General features: G+C 45.8%; 1 protein-coding gene across 1 annotated transcript in view; it reads right to left on the reverse strand.

The window, feature by feature from the left end:
* IQCB1 (IQ motif containing B1) overlaps positions 1-27,331 on the reverse strand; it is a gene marked incomplete in the record, with an annotated part of 40,351 nt that overhangs the window by 1,883 nt on the left and 11,137 nt on the right. The window contains 6 exon segments of the mRNA XM_073634475.1: positions 5,135-5,266; positions 8,385-8,533; positions 11,711-11,853; positions 14,725-14,834; positions 16,199-16,308; positions 25,506-25,678. Coding sequence (XP_073490576.1) covers positions 5,135-5,266; positions 8,385-8,533; positions 11,711-11,853; positions 14,725-14,834; positions 16,199-16,308; positions 25,506-25,678 — 817 coding nt within the window.

The following is a 27,331-nucleotide window of genomic DNA, read 5'->3' on the forward strand; positions in this document are numbered from 1 at the left end:
GTCAAAACCAGGTACCCCCCCCCCAAAAAAGTGCCAAATGTGCCAGTGGAGGGGAGGGGGGGGAGGTGCAAACAAGCAGAGCTTCCCCTTTTGGGTGGAGCTCCACTTTAAATTGTAATGTATTATTTAACCACTTGACCTCCAGAAGATTTAACCCCCCCCCTTCATGATCAGGCCATTTTTTGTGATACAGCACTGCAGTATTTTAACTGACAATTGTGCGGGTCGTGCGACGCTGTACCCAATAAAATTTATGTCCTTTTTTCCCCACAAATAGAGTTTTCTTTTGGTGGTATTTGATCACTTCTGCTGTTTTTATTTTTTGCGCTATAAACAAATACTGTAGCTGCTGACTTTTAAAATGGAGGTGCTTACCAGTGCTTGGGGTCCAGCGCCGTCTTCCCGCAGCCGTTATTTCTTACTGCTGTGGGTCTCCGGTGCTGCTCTCTCGGATATGGGAGACGGCTGTTGCTTCAAGGGGAACCACACCCAGCTTCACTGAGCATGCATGAGCTTGTGCATCACTTTGTGAACGGTCCCACAGCCTCCTGGAACATGCGACGTGTCCCAGGAGACTGCAGAAGAGGAGGGGGTTGGGCAAGGGACTTCATCCTGGCCTAGGCGAGGAAAGCAGAAAATCGATACTCACTCCCCACTAAAAAAAAAAAAAATTGTGGGGTAGGGGGTGTGTGTCTATTTTCCACAATCCTCCCCCTTCAGGCTGGGCGGAGGAGTGAACCAGCAGGACTTCACTTTTTAAGTAGAGTTCTGCCTTAAAGTGATTGTAAAGTCTCGTTAAAAAACAAAAAAAAAAAAAACAACAAACATGTTATACTTACCTCCTCTGTGCAGTTGGTTTTGCACAGAGCAGCCCGGATCCTCCTCTTCTTGGGTCCCTCTTTGCTGCTCCTGGCCCCTCCCTCCTGTTAAGTGCCCCCACAGTCAGCAGCTTCCTATGGGGGCACCCAAGCCACAGCTCCGTGTGTCCATTCAGACACATCGCCCCGCCCCCTTTCTTCCCTGATTGGCTGAATGACTTTGATTAACAGCCAATGGCGCGGCTGCTGTGTCTCAGCCAACCGAGAGGAGTGTCCCGGACGGCTTAGACATTCGTGGACATCACTGGATAGAGAAGGGGCTCAGGTAAGTATTAGGGGGGTGCTGGGGGGAGGCTGCTACACACAGAAGGTTTTTTATCTTAATGCATAGAATGCACCTTCTGCCTTTACAACTCCTTTAAGCCATTTTCGCATCCAGCACCTCCCAAATCTGAGACCGCCTACTCCATCAAAAAGCTACAAAAAAGTTTGGGATTTAGAAATAAGAAAAGCTTAAAATGAAAAATTGCTGTAATTGCAAACAATGAAAGAACACCCACATACCGCGGGTAAAATAAGTATTGAACACGTCACCATATTTCAAGGTAAAGCTATTGGTAAAGGTGCTTTTTGACATAATATTTTCCCCACATGTCGGTAACAACCCCATCCAATCCATACATACAAAGACACCAAAAGAAATACGTTCAGAAATGAGATGTAATAAAATGGAATGACACAGGGAAAAAGTATTGAACATATGAAGAAAGGGAGGTGCAAAAAAGGCATGAAAAGCCAAGACACCAGTTGAAAATCTATCAGTAATTAGAAAGCAATCCTGCCCCTTTGTCAGTGCAAATTAACAACAGCTGATTCACTCTCAAATGATGGCCTATAAAACCATTACCAAGGTGTCACACAAGAAACATCTCATGATGGGTAAAAGCAAACTCTCTCAAGATTGTTGCAAAACATATGGATGGCATTGGTTACAGAAGGATTTCTAAACTTCTGAATGTTCCAGTGAGCACTGTTGGGGCCATAATCCAGGAGTGGAAAGAACATAATTTCACCATAAGCCAGCCATGACCAGGTGCTCCTCGCAAGATTTCTGATGGAGGAGTGAAAAGAATTATCAGAAGAGTTGTCCGAGAGACAAGGACCACTTGTGGAGAGCTTCAGAAAGACCTGGAATTAGCAGGTACACAATAAGTAATGCCCTCACCCGCCATGGCCTGTATGCCTGCTCACCATGCAACACACCATTGCTGAAGAATAAGCATGGTGAAGCTCATTTAAAGTTTTCTGCACAACATTTAGATAAGCCTGTGAAATACTGGGGAGAATATAGTCTGGTCAGAGGAGACCAAAACTCAATTCTTTGGAGGCCACAATACACACCATGTTTGGAGGTCACATGGCACATCACCCCAAAAACACCCCCCATACCAACAGTGAGGTTTGGGAGGTGGGAACATCCTGGTGGGGGTGGGGGTGGGGCTGTTTTTCAGCATGCGGTACTGGCAAACTTCATATCATTGAAGGAAGGATGAATGGTGATAAAAATCTGCTGCCATCTACCAAGATGATGAAGATGAAACGAGGGAGGACATTTCATAGACAATGATCCCAAACACAAAGCCAAGGAAACTCTCCATTGGTTTCAAAGAAAGAAAATAAAGCTGCTAGCATGGCCCAGCCAATCACCGGACCTGAATCAAATAGAAAATCTATGGAAAGAACTAAAGATCAGAGATCATAGAAGAGGCCCATGAGACCTTCAAGATATGAAGACTGTGTGGAAGAATGGTCCAAAATCACACCTGAGCAAAGCCTGCGACTTGTTTCTCCATACAGGAGGCGTCTTCAAGCCGTCATTACCAACAAAGGATTTTGTACCAAATATTATATCAATTTCAGTTAGTGGGTTCAATCATTTTTCCCTGTGTCCTTCCATTTTATTACACAGAACTTCATTTCTGAAATTATTTGTTTTGGTGTCTTTGTATGTTTGGATTGGATGGCTTGTTACCGACATGTGGGGAAAATTTCATGTCAATATCACCTTTACCAATATATTTACAGAGAAAAATGATGATGTGTTCAATACTTATTTTACCTGCTGTATAATTAAAGATTCTGGTCTAATGTAATACATCTGATACAACTTTAACAACGGATAGAAGACAGTTGTGTGTGAAGCCAGCATAATAGCCGTGACAGAATTGTGGAATCAGAAGATCCATGGTCTCCTGTATTGTAACATTCCATCTACAGGATCACAGCTGTTGTATGAGATTAATTTGTTTTCGATGCCGTTAATTAGAACATTCCATCGAGGAAATGAAGTCACAGTCTTTGCTCTAATGGTATCCTAACAGCACACTTCTGGAATCGCTTCATTTGCTCAGCTGTGAAAAGCAATCACTGTGTTTCTTAAAGAGTAATTCTACCCTTACCATCAAAAATAAAATGCTTTAACCACTTCAGTAATGGACACTTTTACCCCCCCCCCCGCCAAGGCCAATTTTCAGATTTCAGCGCTGTTGCACTTTGAATGACAATTAGTCATGCAACACTGTACCCATATGACATTTCTATATTTTTTTTGAGACAGATAAGGCTTTCCTTTAAACATTTTTTTTCTTTTTACCCTTTTTTTTATATATACATACTGTCACCAGAGCAGTACATTGTTATCATTGTGACACTGTACTACTCTGGGGAGGTGATCAGGATTTTTTTTCTTTTTTTTTACACTATGATTGCTAATTACAGTGATAATCACTGTTTAAGCAATCATTATAACTTTGTGAGTGGCATCCATTTATGAACCTTTGTGTACAATTGTGATAGCTGTGATTGACCACAGCTATCACATGGCGCAGGTTTGCTGTGATTAGCCCTGTATCATGTGATATTTGTGACTGATCACAGAGATCATCACAATAGTACACAAAGGCCATGATTGAAAGCCAATGTCTACAACGGACATGTGATCACTGTGATTGGTCACAGCCATCACATGGTACAGCGTCCCGGTGCAACAATCTGTGATACAGATTCCAGCACTGAGCAGCCCCTAGGGCGCGACTGGGAGGATGTCATATGACGTCCACCTAGGATAGCAGTTCTCCCACCTGGGGAGGTTATCTATGTCAACCCAGTGCCTCATCCCTATATGATATCCCTATACGATTATTGGTACGGTGCCTTTAAAGTCCCACATTTTCTGGCTCTTCTTCCTGGGGAGGTGATCAGGATTTTTTTTTACACTATGGTTGCTTATTACAGTGATGATCACCGAATAACCAATCATTTTTAACTTTGTGAGTGGCATCCATTTATGTACCTTTGTGTACAATTGTGATAGCTGTGATTGGCCACAGCTATCACATGGCACAGGTTTGCTGTGATAAGCCCTGTATCATGTGATATTTATGACCAATCACAGAGATCATCACAATAGTACACAAAGGCTATGCTTGGAAGCCAATGTTTACAACTGACATGTGATGGCTGTGATTGGTCACAGCCATCACATGGTACAGCGCCCCGGTGCAACAATCTGTGATACAGATCACATCACTGAGCAGCACCTAGGGCTCAACTGGGAGGATGTCATATGACGTCCACCTAGGATAGCAGTTCTCCCACCTGGCTGTATTATAAAAGGCCGGGCAGGAGGTGGTTACATCTTAAAAATTGTTCCTGTATAAAAAACAAACAAAAAAAAAAAAATTAAAAAAAACCCCCACACTCACTAGTCCATGGAGTCCAGCATTTTCTTGCTTGTAGGAAAAATGCTCCCTACATTGCTCCTCTCTGGCTCTGCCACCTTGAATTAATTTCTGTCACATGCACAGGCATGCCGCAGGGAACTTTGCCAGGACCTGGCAAAGCCGAATGGCGTGTCTGTGCATGCGCCGGACCCCTTGTGCCTATGCAGACACACGGCGATGTCCCACAGGAGACATCTCACACCATTTCTGCACACGTGTGAGATGCAGTGATATGGAAATGGGATGAGTGATGCAGAAACGCCCGGGAGGCAGTTCTCAGGAACTCGTGCAGGAGCAGAAATGACACAAGGGACCCCAGATGGGCCTGCGGCTTTCCCGCACATGTGCTGGGTCCAAATATGCCATCTTAACCTAGGTGAGAATGACAGACCTAAACTTTAGGAAGTTAAAAAAAAATCTGCAATTCTGTTATAGGGAGGGGGAGGAGGCAAGGGGAGAGCAACATTAAAAAAAAAAAAAAAAAGGGTGAAGGTCCGCTTTCATAAGTTATTTAATGTGTATTGGGGATCTAACCGGGTGGAGCTGAAGATGAGTGTCCACTTTCTGCTGGAGCCGCAGTCGCTGCTCATCACTCAGTTCCTGGTGCTTTTTCCAAGGAGATAATGATTCTCGCAGTCGTCTGCGTCTGTTTAGGAACCTCAGAGCCTGAAAGAGGAGAGGAGGGCAAATGGTCAGAGATATTAAGGGCAATTCCCTATGAATTGATATCGGCCTCTTAGTTATTTATTGTCCTTAGCACGTCTAAAACACCCTATTCATTTTATAGAGCAGGCCATCGGGATCAACCAACTTCTACTAAGCAAATCCTGGGAGATTTCATACATCTTAAGCCCCTTTCACACTTGTGCGACCTGAAAGTCGTGCGATTTTGATGCAACTTTAAGCAATGCCTGTGTAATCTTGACGTCTATGGACCTCAAATTGCATCAAAGTTGGACCAAAGTAGTGCAGGGAGTACAGTAAAATCTTGGTTTGAGAGTAACTTGGTTTGAGAGAGTTTTGCAAGACCAGCAATATTTTTAAATACATTTTGACTTGATATACAAGCGATGTCTTGATATACAAGTAGCGTCACGTCACAACTGAGTATAAAAGAGAAGAGAGGTGCCTCTAAGTGTAGCAATATGGTTACATTTAATGAAGGTACAACATTTAGCAACTCACATGGTTGATGATTAAAACAGACACATCTAAGTATGGAGGCATCCGGGGTAAAGCTGTCCACATAGACCGTCCTCCTCACCGCCATCATCCCTTCCACGCTGCGCTCCACGAGCGGTTCAAGCCATGCTTTCTATTGCAGGGTGGTCTTCCCGGTCACGATTGCAGACTGACAGGGGTGAGAGCCAGGGGTGCGGGGGGATGGTCTATGTGGACAGCTTTCTCCCGCAAGCCTGCATACTTAGATGTGCCTCTTTTATTCATCATCCATGTGAGTTGCTAAATGTTGTACCTTCATTAAATGTAACCATATTGCTACACTTAGAGGCGCCTCTCTTCTCTTTTATACTCTGGAGCTCCTGCTGGATTTTGCTTCTAATCCCCTTGTGGAGGCTTCCATTTGTGGATGGACATTTTATGGTTACACAACCAATCACATTGCTATAATCTTTTTAGATGGACTATAAACTGAAGGACTTATGAATAAATGGTTGTGGAACGAATCATCTGAGTTTCCATTATTTCTTATGGGGAAATTCGCCTTGTTATAAGAGTGCTTTGGATTACAAGCATGTTTCTGGAACTACCGTATTTATCGGCGTATAACACGCACCGGCGTATAACACGCACCCCAATTTAGGAGGGAATTTTAAGGAAAAAAAACTTTTAGGAGGGAAGTTGAAGGGAAAAAAACTTACATTTAAATGCCCATCATTGCAGCCTTCTCAGTGCAGCCTTGCCCCAGTGCAGCCTTGTCAGTGCAGCCTTCCCCAGTGCAGCCTTGTCAGTGCAGCCTTCCCCAGTGCAGCCTTGCCCAGTGCAGCCTTCCCCAGTGCAGCCTTCCCCAGTGCAGCCTTCCCCAGTGCAGCCTTCGATCCCCTGTCTTCAAAATCGCCGACCGCGATTTGAAAATGGCGCCGCCGGCGCCGAAATACACAGAGCCGGTCCTCGGCTCTTTCCGGCGGCTCTCGTTCACTTTCGGCTCCACTCGTAGTCCCGAGCGGAGCTATCCGAACCTAGCCGAGTAGGTTCGGATAGCTCCGCTCGGGACTATGAGTGGAGCCGAAAGTGAACGAGAGCCGCCGGAAAGAGCCGAGGACCGGCTCTGTGTATTTCGGCGCCGGCGGCGCCATTTTCAAATCGCGGTCGGCGATTTTGACATTTTGACAGCTCGGGATCGCAGGGGATCGGCGTATAACACGCACCTGCGACTTTCCCCTGATTTTAAGGGGAAAAAAGTGCGTGTTATACGCCGATAAATACGGTAATTATGCTCGCAATCCAAGGTTTTACTGTACTTTGAAGGCACTGCGTCCTGAAATCACACAGGTATGACTGGTACTCATTGGAAATCATGGGGTACGGCTTGTCATGTGACTTTGCAGTCCCAAGTCACAGGACAAGTCGCACAAGTGTAAAAGGGGCCTTATTTGGAGATGTTCTAAGTCCACAAGATATTAGAAAAATAAAAACATATGTGTGGCATACATCTGTAATCTAAACTAGACAGAAAAAGGGGGGACTATAAAGACCAGACACAGGAGTAAAAAAAAATCATATTAATAAATTATCAATTTTCATTATATAACAAAAACATTTAAAAAAAAAATGTATACAACATGTGTATATCTTAGTGATTAAAAGAAACTGACAGTAGTGCTAATCAGATTAGTTATATATTTACATACAAATGTTGTTAAGCTATACAGGTTTCACAAGAAGTCCTCATGTGTCGACGTGTTTCACCAAAATATAGCTTCATCAGGACTCATGCAAACCATACAATCTCAGCACCCCAAGCAAAATAATTCCCAGGTGCGCATCGGAGCATTAAGGGGGACCACTGTGGAAACGGGGCCAACCAAAGTAGATCACTAGGTATCTGATCAAGATCCATTCATAAAGAAAAAACATATGCATTTGGGTAAGAGGTAGGGGGTTCATCCTCATCCACTGAGAAAAAATATCTTCAAGCAGGGGGAATGGGGGGGGGGGGGGGGGGGGGGGGGGCACCAATTGCAGATCCAAAGGATCAGGTCCGCTCCCACGATGTTGAGAACCCAAAACTGCCCAACTATGTTAAGAGACCCTGGAATAATAAATTGGGTAGCAATAAATCTTGGGAGTCCTATGCTGGGTATAGCAGCTCTTATGTGGATATCAAACACAGCATAGGAGGTCCATATAGTGTATCTGCAATGCAGCCGATGTCGAAGCGCCCGGGTGGCATCATCAGCCAACATATTTTTAAAACCTATGCATGCATATAATCCATATATGTGTATTTTGGGGCATCTGAAAACCAAGTTTACTTGAGAAAGGTGTATAGTAGATTATGGTTTCCTGCTCGAAAACAGATTGCCCAAAATTGGATTTCACCACATTCACCGCCTGAATACTCTTATCAGCACCGCCGGTTATAGCTGGCAGCACTGATCAAGCGAAAATTTTCCAACATGCTGGCTGTACAGAGAGAGCGACTTCTGTACAACCAGCCTGCCCAGAGATGGATCGGAATTCAGCCAGTCCTTGCTAAACAGACAAATTTCAGTCCATCTAGGGCCGGCTTTAAAGGGAGATCCAGGGACAGTGCAGTACTTACAGCTCTCTGAATGGTGACGGCTGCCTTAAATTGTTTTAGTGTTTGTTTTTCGAGGTGGAACTGTCTCCTGGCTTTATACCCTCTCCAGTGCTTCTGAACCATCAGGGCAGACCTCTCCTGGATTTCCTGAATGTGCTTCTCCATTTGTCCTGCAGAATACAGAAGATGATACAGGATTTACAGGGCATTGCATGCTGGAGTTCCAAAATACAAGCACAGAAGAGACTGTTGCATTCTGGTGTGATTTTACTGGATGCAGATATTGATTCAGCGTACAAGATCAATTCAGCTGGAAGATGATCCAATGGATGGCTTCATCATAACCCTCAGCTGTTCTGTTCTGAATGATCCCTTAGCTTAGGACATTACCATGTGACACAACTGTTGGGGGGGTGAACCTAGGCCCGATCATTTCACACCTGCACTTTAGATAAGCCGAACATATGCATCTGTTTAGATCAGGTTACAGTTGTGTCTGGACGTCAGATCTGGACCCGGGTCTGAACCTGCGACCTCTGCTGTATCTTGCGATGTCCCTTCTTGATAAGCAACCTGGGATGCTGGAAAGCTCCCTGGACAATTCCTTGAATAACCCTGCCTTGAACCTTGGTTCTCGTGAACTTTGAACACTTTGCTCCCCCCATGAACTTCCTATGTAAGCCATGCCTTTGCACTTCCTGTTGGCCAGATTATTGTGCTCTCTCCAGCCGATTGCTCTTGTCGCTCCTGCTGCCATCTGTATCTACGCTACCACTCATTACTGACCTTTGGCTTGTTCCTCAACTATGCTTCTGTGTGATTCCAACTGGCAACCACTTGTTACCGACCTTTAGCTTGTTTACTGATTACATATCTGCCCGATTCCTACCTGCTACATCTGCTACTGGACCCCGGCTTGCTCACCTCCTGGTGGGGCAATCCTGAGGACTGCAACCCCGGTACTAACATGCAGCAAAACCCATCCCCACCATCAGGAGCTCTGGTGAATACCGATTAGTGCTTAGACCTCGCACCTCAGGTGAGCCCACGTCACCTGCCAGGGTAACCCACTGCTGTACCTATCCAGCCGGTCAGTGGAAGCCTCTCTACCGCTATAGCTACTGGTCTCCAAGACGGACCCCTGACCGTGACAGGTCTTTTTAGTTGCTCAATTTTTGCAATCTATGGACTCTCTGTTGCTATGGACCATGAGCCAAGCAAACAATTTCTTTTGGTTCTGCCAAAAATTTCAAAACTATTTCACAGCTTTAGACACTTTGATGTCCTCCAGCTGAGACCTTAGCTCCTCTTCATCTTAAAGGTCAAGTAGTGCTGTATACTGTCAATGATTAATCCAACTGCAAGCTACATATCAATCCTCCCCACGGCCTCCCCTTCAGTCATGCACAGTTGTACCGGCTCCTCTCCTGAACTGAAATTACATACTCTGATTTCACTGCACACTGTGAGCTTTTCACAATGTGCATTAAAAGCAGCAGCAAGTCAGATAGAGCCCCGCCTCATTTCCTGGCTGGAGGGTGTACAGCATTATCTAGCCCTTTCCTCCTCAGCCTGACTATCTCTGGCCCCACCCCTTTAGTTATTTCAATCATGAAGGCTCAGCATCAAAAGTGAGCGTTTCCTAAAGTGGTCTGCATGCAAATGAAGCCTGCGTTGGAATGCCCATTCCTTCAGGCTGACGCCCACCCATCAAGACATTTTGATATTTGCCCACTTTCTTGCAATAGCCAGCCCACTGCTTGCATCAGGGTTGAGGGCTCTTGAGAGGGAGTGCTGAGTCAGGGTGTTGTGATGTGACCTGTATCAGAAAGCAGTGGGGGGGGGGGTCAGTGATTACCTGTATCAGGGAGCGGCGGGGGGGGGGGGGTGGGGGTCAGTGATTACCTGTATCAGGGAGCAGTGGGGGGGGGGAGGGGTCAGTGATTACCTGTATCAGGGAGCAGTGGGGGGGGGGGGGAGGGGTCAGTGATTACCTGTATCAGGGAGCAGTGAGGGGGTCAGTGATTTCCTGTATCAGGGAGCAGTGGGGGGGGGGTCAGTGATTTCCTGTATCAGGGAGCAGTGGGGGGGGTCAGTGATTACCTGTATCAGGGAGCAGTGGGGGGGGGAGGGGTCAGTGATTACCTGTATCAGGGAGCAGTGGGGGGATCAGTGATTACCTGTATCATTGAGCAGTGGGGGGGTCAGTGATTACCTGTATCATTGCGCAGTGGGGGGGTCAGTGATTACCTGTATCATTGCGCAGTGGGGGGGTCAGTGATTACCTGTATCATTGCGCAGTGGGGGGGTCAGTGATTACCTGTATCATTGAGCAGTGGGGGGGTCAGTGATTACCTGTATCATTGAGCAGTGGGGGGGTCAGTGATTACCTGTATCATTGAGCAGTGGAGGGTCAGTGATTACCTGTATCATTGCGCAGTGGGGGGGTCAGTGATTACCTGTATCATTGAGCAGTGGGGGGGTCAGTGATTACCTGTATCATTGCGCAGTGGGGGGGTCAGTGATTACCTGTATCAGGGAGCAGTGGGGGGGGGGAGGGGTCAGTGATTACCTGTATCAGGGAGCAGTGGGGGGATCAGTGATTACCTGTATCATTGAGCAGTGGGGGGGTCAGTGATTACCTGTATCATTGAGCAGTGGGGGGGTCAGTGATTACCTGTATCATTGCGCAGTGGGGGGGTCAGTGATTACCTGTATCATTGCGCAGTGGGGGGGTCAGTGATTACCTGTATCATTGCGCAGTGGGGGGGTCAGTGATTACCTGTATCATTGAGCAGTGGGGGGGTCAGTGATTACCTGTATCATTGAGCAGTGGGGGGGTCAGTGATTACCTGTATCATTGAGCAGTGGGGAGGTCAGTGATTACCTGTATCATTGAGCAGTGGGGGGGTCAGTGATTACCTGTATCATTGAGCAGTGGGGGGTCAGTGATTACCTGTATCATTGCGCAGTGGGGGGGTCAGTGATTACCTGTATCATTGAGCAGTGGGGGGGTCAGTGATTACCTGTATCATTGCGCAGTGGGGGGGTCAGTGATTACCTGTATCATTGAGCAGTGGGGGGGTCAGTGATTACCTGTATCATTGAGCAGTGGGGGGGTCAGTGATTACCTGTATCATTGAGCAGTGGGGGGGTCAGTGATTACCTGTATCATTGAGCAGTGGGGGGTCAGTGATTACCTGTATCATTGCGCAGTGGGGGGGGTCAGTGATTACCTGTATCATTGCGCAGTGGGGGGGTCAGTGATTACCTGTATCATTGAGCAGTGGGGGGGTCAGTGATTACCTGTATCATTGAGCAGTGGGGGGGGGGGGGTCAGTGTTTACCTGCATGGACGATCTCCAGCAGAGTGAGCTGCTTCTCCCGGAACACCCTCATAGCTCGGAGTCTCTGCAGGTGCAGTTGCTCCCGCAGTTCCTCTTCCTCTTTCTGTCTCTTCAGTTGAGTCATTTCTTGCTCTCTTTTTGCTCTACAAGTTAATAATTAGAAAAATTTACTTTCAGAGGCCTTCAAAGACTATTTCACACCATGATTATTCAGTTTAACTTCTAGGTGATTTCTATATTAGTTTGAAAATGTTCAGGCTGAAGAAATATCAATAAGACTAGACCATTTCCTCTGAGATACAGGGGTGTACAATGATCTGCCACACTCATAAGGTCCGGGCACTTTATCACCATTAAAGGATAAGTGCACTTTACAAAAAGGTGCATTAATTAGTTTTACCATTGTCAGGTGCTAACCACTTAGCCACTATGCTGCCCATTTCCGCCATTTTAGTTTTGCCATTGTCAGGTGCTAACCACTTAGCCACTATGCTGCCCATTTCCGCCATTTTAGTTTTGCCATTGTCAGGTGCTAACCACATAGCCACTATGTTGCCCATTTTACCCCTATGCATATTATGAATTAAGGTAAAAACCTTGTGCGTGCAGCCCCCCCCCCCCCCCCCCACCTTATACTTACCTGAGCCCCTCTCAATCCAGCGATGTGCATGAGAGTGGCCTCTCCCTCTTCATTGGCTCACACACTGCTGTCAATCAAAGCCAGTAAAACAAAGAGGACAGAGCGGGGTCAGGGCCCAGCCAAGCTGTGTGCCCCCATAGCAAGAGGCTTGCTTATTGGGGGCACTCGGCAGGGGTGTGGACCCGGGAGACCTGAAAAAGAAGAGGATCAGGGCTGCTCTGTGCAAAATCATTACACAGAGCAGATAAGTAGAACATGTTTGTTATTTAAAAAAATAAATTTATTTTGTTTAGAATCACGTTAAGGGTATTTTCACATGGGCTAGTCTGTTTGAGGAACTCCGCTTGCTCAGAGGGGGATCGATCCACTGACCAGGCGGGTGACAGGTCCGTCTCCATTTACTGTGCAGAGACGGACCTGTCAGAGCCCCACTCTCCTCTATGGGGAGATCAGATGAAAACCGACTGCCTGTCTGTTTTCATCCAATCCGATCTGCCAGACTGTTGGAAAATAGGATGACCATCCGTCTGGATTTGGTGGATAGGATCGGATCAGATAGCAGTGGGTGTCAGCAGACATATCACCGCTGACATCCGCCATTCCATATTGGTGAATCCGATCAGTTCCGCCTGAAAAACTGACAGGCGGACCTGATCGGAAAGCCCGCGTGAAAGGGCCCTAAGGCCTTGTATACCGATTGTGACAATGATGTGCTACGCCAATTCAATATGGGTCGGCGTGGCAGATTGTGTTCTCCGCCAGGGAAGTATGACAGGGCGACAACCCAAAAACACAATTGGGAGACGTGGGTTTCATAACAGGAAGTGCCTGAACCAGGACCAACATGGCAGGATCACCAGGTATTATTTTATTGAAAGCTGAGGATTTAAAGCGGACCTTCAGACATTTTTTTCAACTTTCCATCTATTAAATTGTTTGCCCTTTTTGTGGTTTTAACTTTGGATAGCAAAACATTTTTTTTCTGCCAGCAAATCCTTATACAGCCCACTTCTTGTTTCTTGTCTGGTCATTAACCTAGGCGTATGACATCATGCACAGCTCTCTCTCTCACTCTTGTGAGAGTTTGCCATCAAGGGGGGGGGGGTATGGAGTCATAAGAGGGCCAATGAGAGCTGCAGAGCTGGAGGTGTGCCTCTGTGTGTCTGTGTAAATCCAGGAAGTGAACAGGCAGCAGCTTCAGCTGCCCACAGTTAAAATGGCTGCAGCCAGACTCAGTGGAGGGAGATTTCTGCAGCATATTTGGCAAGTACAGAATCACAGTATATATAAAATAATATGCAAAGTGGTTGGAGGGAAGCTTCAGAATGGCAAAGATGTTTTTATTACAAATTATGTGAGCGGACTGCAGTTCCTCTTTAAATAGGTTTAAGGAAGTTAAGAAGGACTTAAGTGAGATCACCTGTGCCAGAAAGAGGGGAGGATGTCATACTGGCAGGGCGCTCTGAACATCGTGGCAAGGCCAAGATGCTCTGAATATGACATTGAAAGGGCATGTGCAACTGAAGTCACCAGGAATAAAAAACATGTATATCTCATGAATGGCGTGGCTTTGAAGGATCTGAATGCTATGAACAAGTAGTGGGTATAATCTCATTGCAGACGAGGACAAGTTGTAACGTTGACATTGTAAACATACTGGGGATGATTTACAAAAACTGCATGGTGCAAAATCTGGTGCAGCTCTGCATAGAAACCAATCAGCTTCCAGGTTTTATTGTCAAAGCTTAAAAGGGGTTGTAAAGGTTCGTGTTTTTTCACCTTAATACATCCCATGCATTAAGGTGAAAAAACACCTGGCAGTGACCGGCCTCCCAGCCCCCTCACGTTTTACTTACCTGAACCCTGGAACTTGTCCCACAGGGACACGCTCTCTCTCTGCCCAGGGTTCTCGGCTCTTGATTGGATAGATTGATAGCAGCGCAGCCATTGGCTCCCGCTGCTGTCAATCAAATCCAATGACGCGAGCGCTGGGGGGTGGGGCTGAGTCTTGCATTCGGCCCCTATGGATGGCAAATGCTGGACTTGGGAGTGCGCCCGCAAGGTAACCCCCCGGGAGAGAGCTAGGGGGTTATCTGATGTGGGGAGGAGCCGTGAGAGCCGCATAGGGACCCCAGAAGAGGTGGTTCGGGGCCACTCTGTGCAAAACGAGCTGCACAGTGGAGGTAAGTATGACATGTTTGTTATTTAAATAAAACCAAGAAAAACAAAAAACAAACCTTTAGTGTCACTTTAATAGAACAAGCTGAAGTTAGAAGCCGATTGGTTACTATGCACAGCTGCACCGGTTTTAGTAAATAACCCCCTTTGTGTCCCTAGGGGAGTTGTAGGAATGTTATTTCACAGATGTTCATACCTAAAGCTTCTCTGTAGCGATGTCACCACCCGTGGCAGTTTCTTCACCCTCCTCCGCACCAGGAATCCCCTCCACACCGCCTGTATTGTGAGGGCAGCGTGGTGTAATCTCTGTTCACACAAAATCAAACTCAGGTAAGACCGCAAAGAACCAGAAACTGAAAAAATACAGTCATTTACAGAATAATGGTGGGAGACGTTCTCTCTAGAATGCAGCTGCTCCACTCCTAACAAACCCCCTAGTAGCACTTGTTTTTGCTTTTCAAGAAGACAGAAGTGCATTCAAATTTAGAGCAGATATGAATTAAACAGGGTGAGCTCCAGGAATAGGAGAACGTCAAATTGTTTTCAGATTTGCAAGAAAACATTGCAAGATACCCCTTTTTTTTTTAGATGGTTTACAGTGGTCATGTGACCAAGTGCGGTGTGCTTTAATGTCTGCAGGTGCGTAGTGAGAACCCACAGCCGTGCATCACCTCCTTTGTCCTGGACATTGGAGGGGGGTGTTGTTGCTTCATAGGCTGCAAAAGGGGGCACTAGTAAGGCACACTGGGGGTTATTTATGAAAGGCAAATCCACTTTGCACTACAAGTGCAAAGTGCACTTGAAATTGCACTGAAAGTGTAAATCTGAGGGGTAGATCTGAAATGAGGGGAAGCTCTGCTGATTTTATCATCCAATCATGTGCAAGCTAAAATGCTGTTTTTTATTTCCCTTGCATGTCCCCCTCGGATCTACAGCGACTGCACTTCCAAGTGCAGTTTCAGTGCAATTTCAAGTGCAGTTTGCACTTGTAGTGCAAAGTGGATTTGCCTTTTGTAAACAACCCCCATTGTGTGCCGGAATGGCAGCTTGTAGTCCCACATTTGCAATTGGGGCTGACAACACCTCCTCGTTGGAAGGCAGCGTTGTCACCCTAAAACTGGCAATGCAAACTCCACAACAGGATTACATACAAATTTTTTTCTAAAAATCAGGTGAGACAGAGGGAGAAAAAGAAAACTCTGCCAAGGGTACATAGGCAGCTATAGATTTAGTTTTTAGGGTTTACATACACATTAAAGCTCCAATAAAAACGTTGCTATGTGCAATTGCTGTGACATCATGCGTTGCTCCTGAACTTGTTCTCCTGCAGCAATAGTCCGGGGGAAGGATCTGCAGAAATCCCTACATCAAAAGCACACACTCAATGCAACTGACACTGGTGACATCAAATTTGTCTGCACAGAATGACAAGCAGGCAGGTAAATGGCCGGTCACCTAGTGCTCACCTAACCTGCTGGAGTGACTGGTCCTGTGATTTAGTGCTGAGAAATAAATGATCCGTCCCGGGCTTTTGCTCCTCTGCAGGGTAAGTGTATTTGTTTAGAAAAAAAAAAAAAAAAAATCAGATGCTTCCCAGGTTGCACCCCCTACACATGTCACCTGGAATTGTCAGTGAAATCCTTCCTATAATGACATATTTTGTTCATTACCTGCATCTCCTGCTGCTGGTAAGAGGTGGAGTAGAGCAGATCCAGCAGCCGGCTGAGCTCTCGGCCAAAACCTTTTCCAGTCCACTGCTTGCTCAACAGAGATCGCAGCCCTGAGAGGACACAACATGGACACTTACTATAAGACAGTAAATTGGTCAATTTCATGGCAAACTTGAATGTACACTAGAATGTGGAATGAAAATTGTAAATTTAACATTTGCAGCCATTTTCTAAAATCCTTTAAGTTCATTTCTTTTCCTCATTAATGTACACACAGCACCCCATATTGTACACACAGCACCCCATATTGTACACACAGCACCCCATATTGTACACACAGCCCCCCACATTGTACACACAGCACCCCACATTGTACACACAGCACCCCACATTGTACACACAGCACCCCATATTGTACACACAGCACCCCATATTGTACACACAGCACCTCATATTGTACACACAGCACCTCATATTGTACACACAGCACCCCATATTGTACACACATCACCCCATATTGTACACACAGCACCTCATATTGTACACACAGCCCCCCATATTGTACACACAACACCCCATATTGTACACACAGCATCCCATATTGTACACACAGCCCCCCACATTGTACACACCGCACCCCATATTGTACACACCGCACCCCATATTGTACACACAACACCCCATATTGTACACACCGCACCCCATATTGTACACACCGCACCCCATATTGTACACACAGCACCCCATATTGTACACACAGCACCTCATATTGTACACACAGCACCCCATATTGTACACACAGCACCCCATATTGTACACACAGCACCCCATATTGACAGAAAAACACAGAATTGTTGACATTTTTGCAGATTTATTAAAAAATAAAAACTGAAATATCACATGGTCCTAAGTATTCACACCCTTTGCTCAGTATTTAGTAGAAGCCCCTTTTTGATCTAATACAGCCATGAGTCTTTTTGGGAAAGATGTAACAAGTTTTTCACACCTGGATTTGGGGATCCTCTGCCATTCCTCCTTGCAGATCCTCTCTAGTTCTGTCAGGGGGGATGGTAAACGTTGGTGGACGGCCATTTTTAGGTCTCTCCAGAGATGCTCAATTGGGTTTAAGTCAGGGCTCTGGCTGGGCCATTCAAGAACAGTCACAGAGTTGTTGTGAAGCCACTCCTTCATTATTTTAGCTGTGTGCTTAGGGTCATTGTCTTGTTGGAAGGTAAACCTTCGGCCCAGTCTGAGGTCCTGAGCACTCTGGAGAAGGTTTTCGTCCAGGATATCCCTGTACTTGGCCGCATTCATCTTTCTCTCGATTGCAACCAGTCGTCCTGTCCCTGCAGCTGAAAAACACCCCCACAGCATGATGCTGCCACCACCATGCTTCACTGTTGGGACTGTATTGGACAGGTGATGAGCAGGGCCTGGTTTTCTCCACACATACCACTTAGAATTAAGGCCAAAAAGTTCTACCTTGGTCTCATCTTATTTATATATATTTATTATTTACATGCGGGCTTTCATGTGTCTTGCACTGAGGAGAGGCTTCCGTCAGGCCACTCTGCCATAAAGCCCCGACTGGTGGAGGGCTGCAGTGATGGTTGACTTTCTACAACTTTCTCCCATCTCCCGACTGCATCTCTGGAGCTCAGCCACAGTGATCTTTGGGTTCTTCTTTACCTCTCTCACCAAGGCTCTTCTCCCCCGATAGCTCAGTTTGGCTGGACGGCCAGCTCTAGGAAGGGTTCTGGTCGTCCCAAACGTCTTCCATTTAAGGATTATGGAGGCCACTGTGCTCTTAGGAACCTTAAGTGCAGCAGAAATGTTTTTGTAACCTTGGCCAGATCTGTGCCTTGCCACAATTCTGTCTCTGAGCTCCTCAGGCAGTTCCTTTGACCTCATGATTCTCATTTGCTCTGACATGCACTGTGAGCTGTAAGGTCTTATATAGACAGGTGTGTGGCTTTCCTAATCAAGTCCAATCAGTATAATCAAACACAGCTGGACTCAAATGAAGGTGTAGAACCATCTCAAGGATGATCAGAAGAAATGGACAGCACCTGAGTTAAATATATAAGTGTCACAGCAAAGGGTCTGAATACTTAGGTTTCAGTTTTTCTTTTTTAATAAATCTGAAAAAATTTCAACAATTCTGTGTTTTTCTGTCAATATGGGGTGCTGTGTGTACATTAATGAGGAAAAAAATAAATAAAAATAAATTATATATATATATATATATATATAATTTTTATTTTTTTTTTCCTCATTAATGTACACACAGCACCCCATATTGACAGAAAAACACAGAATTGTTGACATTTTTTCAGATTTATTAAAAAAGAAAAACTGAAACCTAAGTATTATATACACACACACACACACACACACACACACACACACACACTGTATCCCACAAAAAGTGAGTACACCCCTCACATCTTTGTAAACATTTTATTATATCTTTTCATGTGACAATACTGAAGAAATGACACTTTGTTATACAAGCTGTACATTCACTACTTTACATTGTAGCAAAGTAAATTTGCTGTCCCCACAAAATAACTCAGCACACAGCCATTAATGTCTAAACCGCTGGCAACAAAAGTCAGTACACCCCTAAGTGAAAATGTCAAAATTGGGCCCAAAGTGTCAATATTTTGTGCATATATAATATTTATATATATATATATATATTTGTGTATGTGTGTATATAAGGGGTGTACTCACTTTTGTGAGATACTGTACACATACATATAATAAGGGGGAACTTGGTGGAACACACCTCTGGCTCAGACCCTTTGGTGCCTGCTCACCACAATCACTTGTAAACACAGAAGTCTGGTTTCTGTGTTTACAAGTGACAGCTCTGCACTCTGTGTGTAACCCCCATGAACTCTGCACTCTGTATGTAATGCAATCCTAATATTTAATGCCCCTTTAAGACCCTCCTACTGTTTGTGAAATATGACCACACCCACTATTTGATGTGATTTGGAGGGTGTGTGTGGGGGAGGGGTTTTGGGAAGTCGTGGTTTAGTTCCATATATATATACATACATACACACACACACACAGTAAAAATATTTTTACATTTACATTGTGTGCATAATATACATATATTATTATTGTATTCTAAATAACCTGTCAACTGCTCGAGTTGGCTGAACAAAGCTTTATGAAGTTAAACTGCATTGTGTCTCTTGTGCTATTGAAGTTGTGAGATTAGTTGTAGTAACATCTGCCAGACATGCTGCAGTGTCTGACCACTAGACAAGCTCTAATCTTCAGTTCTATAGGAGATAAGGAACTACAAATTCTTAATATTAGTGTTTTTCCTCTGCAGTATAATGCAGACAGACCTTCTACTCTGCAATTACAAACAGATCCGACACGGTTTGATTTCATCCTCCCACCGCCGCTCAGAAACATCCAGGCTAGAATACTTTGCTGCAGCTGCTGAGTGCACAGTATTTTACTGCAGCGTTTCCACTTCTGCATGAATGTTTTACATAGTATACATTGTACGACTGCAGAAATCTGACATTTTGCCAGGGAGAGGAAACTGTTACCGGATGCATTATTTCGGATGCAGATTTCTGACTATTCTTCTACCAATCTATTTCCCACACTGAAAATATCCCTATAATCCCTGCCCAAACACAAGGCACAATAGAGATTCATTGATGTTTTTACAACGCTGATAAACTGTGCAGTAAAAAAGCTGACAATGCTTGGGATTGAAGAATATTTTGAAGCGATTAGGCTCCATGCCACACTAGCGCTTCTCTAAAGTCGCACGACTTCCAGTGTGGCTTTGAAGCGCGACTTTGATCCGACTTTACACTCAATAGATCTAAGTCGCATCAAATGTCGCACCAAAAAGTAGTTCAGGCACCTTTTCAAAGTCGAAGTGACTTTAAATCATTCCAATTTGAATGGGTGCCACAGGAAAAGAATAGGGTGTGACTGATGTCCAAAGTCGCATTACAAATTGCACAAGTGTGAATAGAGCCTTAATTTTAATGATACAGGGGCCAAAAGTTATGCAAAAGTGGGCATAACTTATATTAAAATTACATAGGCCTTTCAAAATCCCCCATGTTCATAGAGCAACCTTTCCTCTATAGCAGTGGTCTCCAAAATGCGGCCCGGGGGCCAGATGCGGCCCTTTGCTTGCTTTTATCAGGCCCTTGGGGCACCATTTCATCCACTAATACCAACATTAACGTGGTTGTTAAGCCACTCTAACCTGTATACACCAACAACACTGCCTCCTATTGTAGTATCCACCTCTATGTGTGATTTCTAAAAAATAAATGCTGCAAATACCTCATTTCACTGCCGAGATTGCGATCACATGACTGGCCAGCTTTCTACTTTCCTCCTCTGAGAGATGCAACGTGCGGGGCTGAGATTCCTCTGCTGATGTCAGTCTGGAGAGGAGGAGGGGAGGAGAAGAGGAGGAAAGAGCTGGCTGGTCATGTGATCGCAATCTCACCTGTGAAATTAGATATTTACAGCACTTATATTTATAAATCATTCACAGAGGGGGACACTGCAATAGGAGGCAGTGCTGATGGTGTATACAGGTTAGTGTAATGAGAGCAGCAGAAGGGGGGAGGGGCGGCTCACACACAGACAGAGGGGAGGGGGAAGGAGGACAGAGGAGCAGAGAAGAGAGCAGATAGCAGGCTGCTGATGACAGAGGCATGTAAACTGACCATGGTGTCAGGGCTCAGCAGCCATGATACACCGTGGTCAGTTTACAGAGGGGTGGGGAGAAACTGGCAGGATCAGCCAGGTTTTTTAGGTGTTACAAGGGGCCAAATGACACAGGACAAGCACTGTGTCATACAACATGCTTTAAAGGAGCAGGATCCATTTTTTTATGTTAACAAACACTTTACTCCCCCCCCTCCCCCCACTAAGACCATTGAAGGGGCACAATTCCTCCCAATGACACTAACAATGGGGCACAGTTCCTCCCAATGACACTAACAATGGGGCACAATTCCTCCCAATGACACTAACAATTCGGCAAAAAGACACCAGTGATGGGGTACAATTCCTCCCACTGACACCAACGAGGGGGCACAACTCCTCCCACCAACACCAGCGAAGGAGCACAATTCCTCTCATTGACACCAAAGACAGGGCACTGTTTATTCCCACTGATGTTGGGACCTTTTATACTCCCAATGGCCACAGTCCGGCCCCCCTAAAGTCTGAAGGACAATAAACTGGCCCCCTGTTTGGAAAGTTTGGAGACCCCTGCTTTATAGTAACTGTTCTTCCACTTCATTTTCATTGCAGGTAAACAATGGATTCCAAGCAGAAGCAACGTGCCGTCATTGAGTTCTTGGTGAAGGAGGTGTGCAGGTTGCTCGACATCGACAGAAGGCTACAGAAGGTTTATGGAGATGACACCATTGACCTAAGCAATGTGCACAGATGGATCAAGACGTTTGAAGAAGGAAAAACCAGCACTGACGACAAACCCCACAAGTCTACCTTCTGTGGATGTCGGACAGCCTGCACCCCTCCTTCATCAAGAAATCAATGACGGCATGTTGCCTCTGCTTGGAATGCATTATTTTCCTGCAATGAAATAAAGAGGAAGAAGAAGAGTTAAAGCGACAGTAAAGTCTCTTAAAGTGGAACCTTAGTCAGATAATTAAGTCCTGCTAGATGAATTCAGGCCGGCCCCTTTTGCAGGTATAGCTGTGCAAAATATTAAAAATAAGTGCCTATACTGTTTAAAATCCAGTAATACACTGTCTCACCCTGCTCTGCACATGCTCAGTTGCTCTCTATTTTTAGGCATTGCCGGAGCAAAATGAGACCCTCCTATCCTTTACAGCCAAGGAAGCTGCTTCTGTTTGATCTGCAACTGGCATGGTGCTGCACATGTGATCAGTTATGTTTTTTGAGACTTAAATCGATGGGTTTATTTCCCTTTATGATTTACTGCTGTTCAGGGGCCCTGGGCTTCAGCAAAATGGCCAGCTCCAGCAAGAAGAAACAGGAGAAATACTGGAGGCACTTTACAGCACACACCAATTGGTAGCATAATTATTAATGTGGACTGCATATTCCTTGCTAAAGAACATTCTATTTTTTTCAAGTTGTCATGGTAAAATTCCACTTTAATAAAATAAAAAAAGTGCCTCCCTACAGGTTTAAAGTGGAGTTCCAGCCTGGGGAAAAAAAAAATTAAAAGTCAGCAGCTACAAATGCGGACTGTTAATATAAGGACACTTACCTGTGCAGGGATCCCGCAAAGTCGGCAACCCAAGCTGATCCGTTATTCAGCTTCAGGTGCAGCCGCCGGCATTGCAAGGAAGGGAAACCGGCAGTGAAGCCTTTTAGGCTTCACAGCCTGTTTCCTACTGCGCACATGCGAGTCGCGTGGCACTTTCTGAATGGTCCCGTGGTCTTTTGGGACCCACACAGGTCTCAGAAGGCAGCGGGGGAAAGGAGGAGGACCGAATGCCAACCGCAGAAGTGACGGACCTCACTGCAGTGACATGAGGGGTGGGATGCTCATTTTGTTTGAGACAGAATTCTCTTTGTGCCTGGAACTCCGCTTTAAGTCATAATGTACCAGTATCCGGCGATGGGCTATCGCGGCTCTCCCTGGTCCCCGGCCCTTCCATGATTCCATGTTAACCTGGTCTTCCTTCCCGGCCTTTCAAGCGACCGCACATGCGCATGGAGGTCACTTCGCCACGGCCGTAAATGTGGTCTGATCTGCACAGTTAAGATCGCATTACCGCTGACAGGCGCGGGGGGGGGGGGGGGGGGGGGGTTGGTCATTATGAAAGAAGAGACCACTTTTTTATTTTAATGTTTGGGTTTACTACCACTTTAAGCTGACCATACATGGATCAAAATTTGGCCGGTTCAGCAGGTTCAATCCAAGGCCGGCCAAAGTTCAATCCATGTATGGGCACCTTGGTTATCAATAGATCGACTTGTGTACAACCACCAATCCCGAATGATTACAGCCAGCAACACTAATCATTGTGTTCTGTCGGCTCCCCATCGGTAGAATACAATAGTGCTACAGGAGGGATTCCCTCGTCAACACGGACTGTGTTGTTAGGGGAATCAAGTCATTTCTTTTCATTCAACCTGTGGTGGAAGAAAAAAAAAAAGACAAAGACATACTCTATGGCTTACCTTACTATATAGGAAGAGCTACTCTACCAACCGTGAAATTTGAACAAAAGTTATGCAAATTTTTGCATTGCTTTTGGTACAGCTCTCATATATTGAGGAGGAATTCATTATCATTACAGCAGTTACAACACTTTTCTGGCCCCTTTAAAATGACCCCCATCTAATTCAGAGACGCCTTGCAACAGTTTTGTTAGAAGATCTGCCACGTGCGCCAGATTGAGGTAGTTCTTATTTCCACCACTTTAAGAAAGCAGTCACTATGGTTGCAACAAATTCAAAAGAAGCACCGTTGATAAGCAAACTGGCGGTATTTAAGACAAACTCTGAGGTGGTGTACAGAGTGATGCCAGTGCTCAGTGTGGGGCATTTTATGCTGGGGTGCGGGGTTCGTGGTTGACAGGACAGCTAGCAGCTGCAGGCTTCCTAGCAACCGATGACGCATTCCCAGCCCCAATCAGCTGCCTTCCAGGAGATATCCCAGCTCACAGCAGAATGAAAGCAAAGGGTTGAAGGATGCTTGCTGACATCCTTATCCACAAATGGCAATGGCCATTTTTGGGTACTGACAGGAATCTCCCAGCCAGCAAGGGAATGAGGCCAAAGATTTGTCATAGGTTGCTATGACGCTTGTGACTTCTCCTCAGTAAACAGTCTTATCAGCAGGGGGGCTGCTGGAGGAATACCCCCTCCCTCCACAGGGACACACATCCCAAATGATCACAGCAAAGAGTCCACAACAGAATGAGACAACATACAATATATACATATATACATGACTGAGTCCGACTAGTACAGTTCAGACTGGATTTCTCATTCACCTCACAAAGAGTATTGTTCCCTTGAAAATCCAGGGCCCATAATCAAAAGGCAAGAGCCTTGCATTCAGTCTTCTCCAACAGCCTCTGTCCCGGCTAGGTCTGTCACATTTCTCCCCTCCAAGGAGAGAATGTAGTCGTCACCTCACAACTGCAGCTTGATCTGGTGTCGGTGGATGGGGCTTCAGTCCCCACCTGTATACCCCAGGGATGCTGGGCAGTTGGCCCAGATCCCCAACAGCATGATGGAGCGAGCCCAGTCCCCCTGTCTTCTCTCCGGCGGCAGAAAGGACTCCAGGAAGAAGGGCCAGTCCAGGCCTCTCCCCAGCGGCGGATAGGTTCTCTGAGAGAGGCAGAGGTTGGCTGGGTGAGTAATACTCTGTTTGGAACAATTTGTTTGGGGTACTGTGTGGGTACCAGGAGTAGAAGACTGGAAATATGGACCAACTTCGGAGTCAACCCGTCTGGGGTCTCCTCCTGTGTTAGTCTCCTGCCGAAAGGGGAGAAATGTGACAGACCTAGAGGCTGTTGGAGAGGACTGAATGCAAGGCTCTTGCCTTTTGATTATGGGCCCTGGATTTTCAAGGGAACAATACTCTTTGTGAGGTGAATGAGAAATCCAGTCTGAACTGTACTAGTCGGACTCAGTCATGTATATATGTATATATTGTATGTTGTCTGATTCTGTTGTGGACTCTTTGCTGTGATCATTTGGGATGTGTGTCCCTGTGGAGGGAGGGGGTATTCCTCCAGCAGCCCCCCTGCTGATAAGACTGTTTACTGAGGAGAAGTTTGACCTGTGTGTCCATTGTCTTTGAACAGTTTAACCCGCCCTCTTTTCCAAGGGTGGGGGGGGAAGAGTCTCTGAGTTATTTTATCTGTTGTGTCCATGTGTGATAATAAAACAGTCCATGTTAGCAGTGAAACAAGTGTCGCCTTGTTTTGTGCTTATGAGCGGTTGGAATATCAGATATCTGTATCCAGACTGGGAGGAAGTGGTATACTGACGGAAGCACTCAAGTGGAGTGTGGGATGTTCCGTGACAACCAATGGAGGCTATGCTGCTGGGGCTGAACATGCACTGAGTACAGGAGAGTATAGACACTTCAACCTCAGTGCCGCCCCTCCGATAAATTTATTTACATGTCAGGTATATGAAATTGTTGCCGGCACCAATTTTCATGTGGAGGCACAAAAGAATTCTAAAGAGTCCTGTAGACAACATTTATGAATTCCCCAGATTAGGTTGTAGAATTTTTCTGTCACTGTATCCAAAGCAGGAATGAATTCTGACGAGGTACCTTTATAGCGAGTGCCCACCATCTGCACAATATTCGGACTGGACTCCAGTATGAGAAGCAGCGATCGTGTAGCAGCATTCCCAATGACGGGATTGGATGATGCCGAAAGCTTGTAAATTAGTTCATCCAATATGGGGTGCAGCGTGTCTTCTGGGACCTGATTTGGGAGAACACTGCAAAACACAAGAATGGGGGTTCAGTCTGGATTTGGGGGGTTATGACTGGAGGAGATTTTCTCAAAAATCCTTCTCTCTCCATTTCTCTTGGTTTCTCAGTAATGCAAGTGATAAAAGATCAGTTTCTGCAAACTTCACCCTGACATGAAGATGACCCGTGCTGAGCCGGGTACGCCATGGTTTGGGTATTTTGTGGTTGACATGGACTTTCATTGTAGTGTGTGTGTGTGTGTGTGTAATCCTCTGCATTTCCCTACATTGACTTCTTGTGGGCAAGCTGGGTGACAGGTGCATGGTAGTGTCCGAAGGGATACTTTAAAACACAGAACTTGCGTCCTGTGAATCTGTTCCCACATACGCAGAGTTAAAGGGATTGTAAAGTCTTGTTTTTTTCTATTAAATAACACACTTGCTATACTTGCCTGCTCTGTGCACAGAGCAGCCCTGATCCTCCTCTTCTCAGGTCCCTGGCTGGAGATCCTGGCTCCTCCCTCCTATCAAGTGCCCCCACAGCAAGCAGCTTGCTATGGGGGCACCCGAGCCGAGCAACAGCTCCGTGTATCCATTCAGACACAGAGCCCCAGTTCAGCCCTTCCCCCTCCCCTCCTGATTGGCTGACAGCAGCGTGAGCCAATGGCGCAGCCAATCAGGAGGAGAATCCCGGACAGCCGAGGCATTCTTGCACATCGCTGGACAGAGATGGGGCTCAGGCAAGTATTAGGGGGGGCTGAGGGGGCTGCTGCACAAAGAAGGTTTTTTTTTATCTTATCGCAGAGAATGCATTAAGATAAAAAAAAAACTTTTGCCTTTACAATCACTTTAATTTTATCTTTAGTGTCTCAACCAGAAATTTCCATAACAGTGGTAAACGTTGCATTGGGTTCTTATTATGAGGAACATGTGGTGATTTTGGCATACAGGTGATTAAAGCCACTTATGTTAAAGGGATGGGGGATTAAAGCTGAACTCCAAGACATTGCTCAATTTTGATCTTTTATCTCACTTTCTTACTATGTGCAATAAAAATGTGTAAAAAGTTAAAAATGCCTTACTTTTGATTAATAAATACTTTTTTGTGACGTCATAAGCTCTATAAGTATAGTTTATTGTGCCTGGGGGAAGGGGGTGCTCATGAATTATATTTTCTCACAAAAGCGGGGGGGGTACGGCCAGTCCTCCTATACCAGGTCTGGGCCCCACTGGGTCAGCAGGGGGACATGGGCCCCACCAGCAACCGCAGTGCACACAGCAGCCAGTCAGATGCAAACACTGAAACTCTGCTAGAACTGCTTGACTGACAAATGATAACATGGGCCACAGCATGGCTGTGCGTTGCTAAGCAGGAAAGGAGTTGCTGGATGCACAGTGCTGTGCATCCAGCAATTGCATAGTACCTCTGTGTTCCTGTGCCCCTCTCTCAGCTCACCCAGCTTCCCTGGTTCTCTCAGCTCTCCGGACTCTGTCTATTTAGTCGCAGGCCACTGCTACACAGACCCCCACCCTGACCCCTCGATAAAAGATTTCGACTCGCTCAGCCCCCTCGACATACAACCTTCTAAATCCAGCTAGGAGTACTGTCTTTTGAGCAGAGCACATCTCTCTCCTAATGGGAACCGTGAACTATGCCCAAGCCTGTCATTATACAGGCAT

This window comes from Aquarana catesbeiana, linkage group LG06 (genome assembly GCF_042186555.1).
Source record: "Aquarana catesbeiana isolate 2022-GZ linkage group LG06, ASM4218655v1, whole genome shotgun sequence".
Classification (NCBI taxonomy): Eukaryota; Metazoa; Chordata; class Amphibia; order Anura; family Ranidae; genus Aquarana; species Aquarana catesbeiana.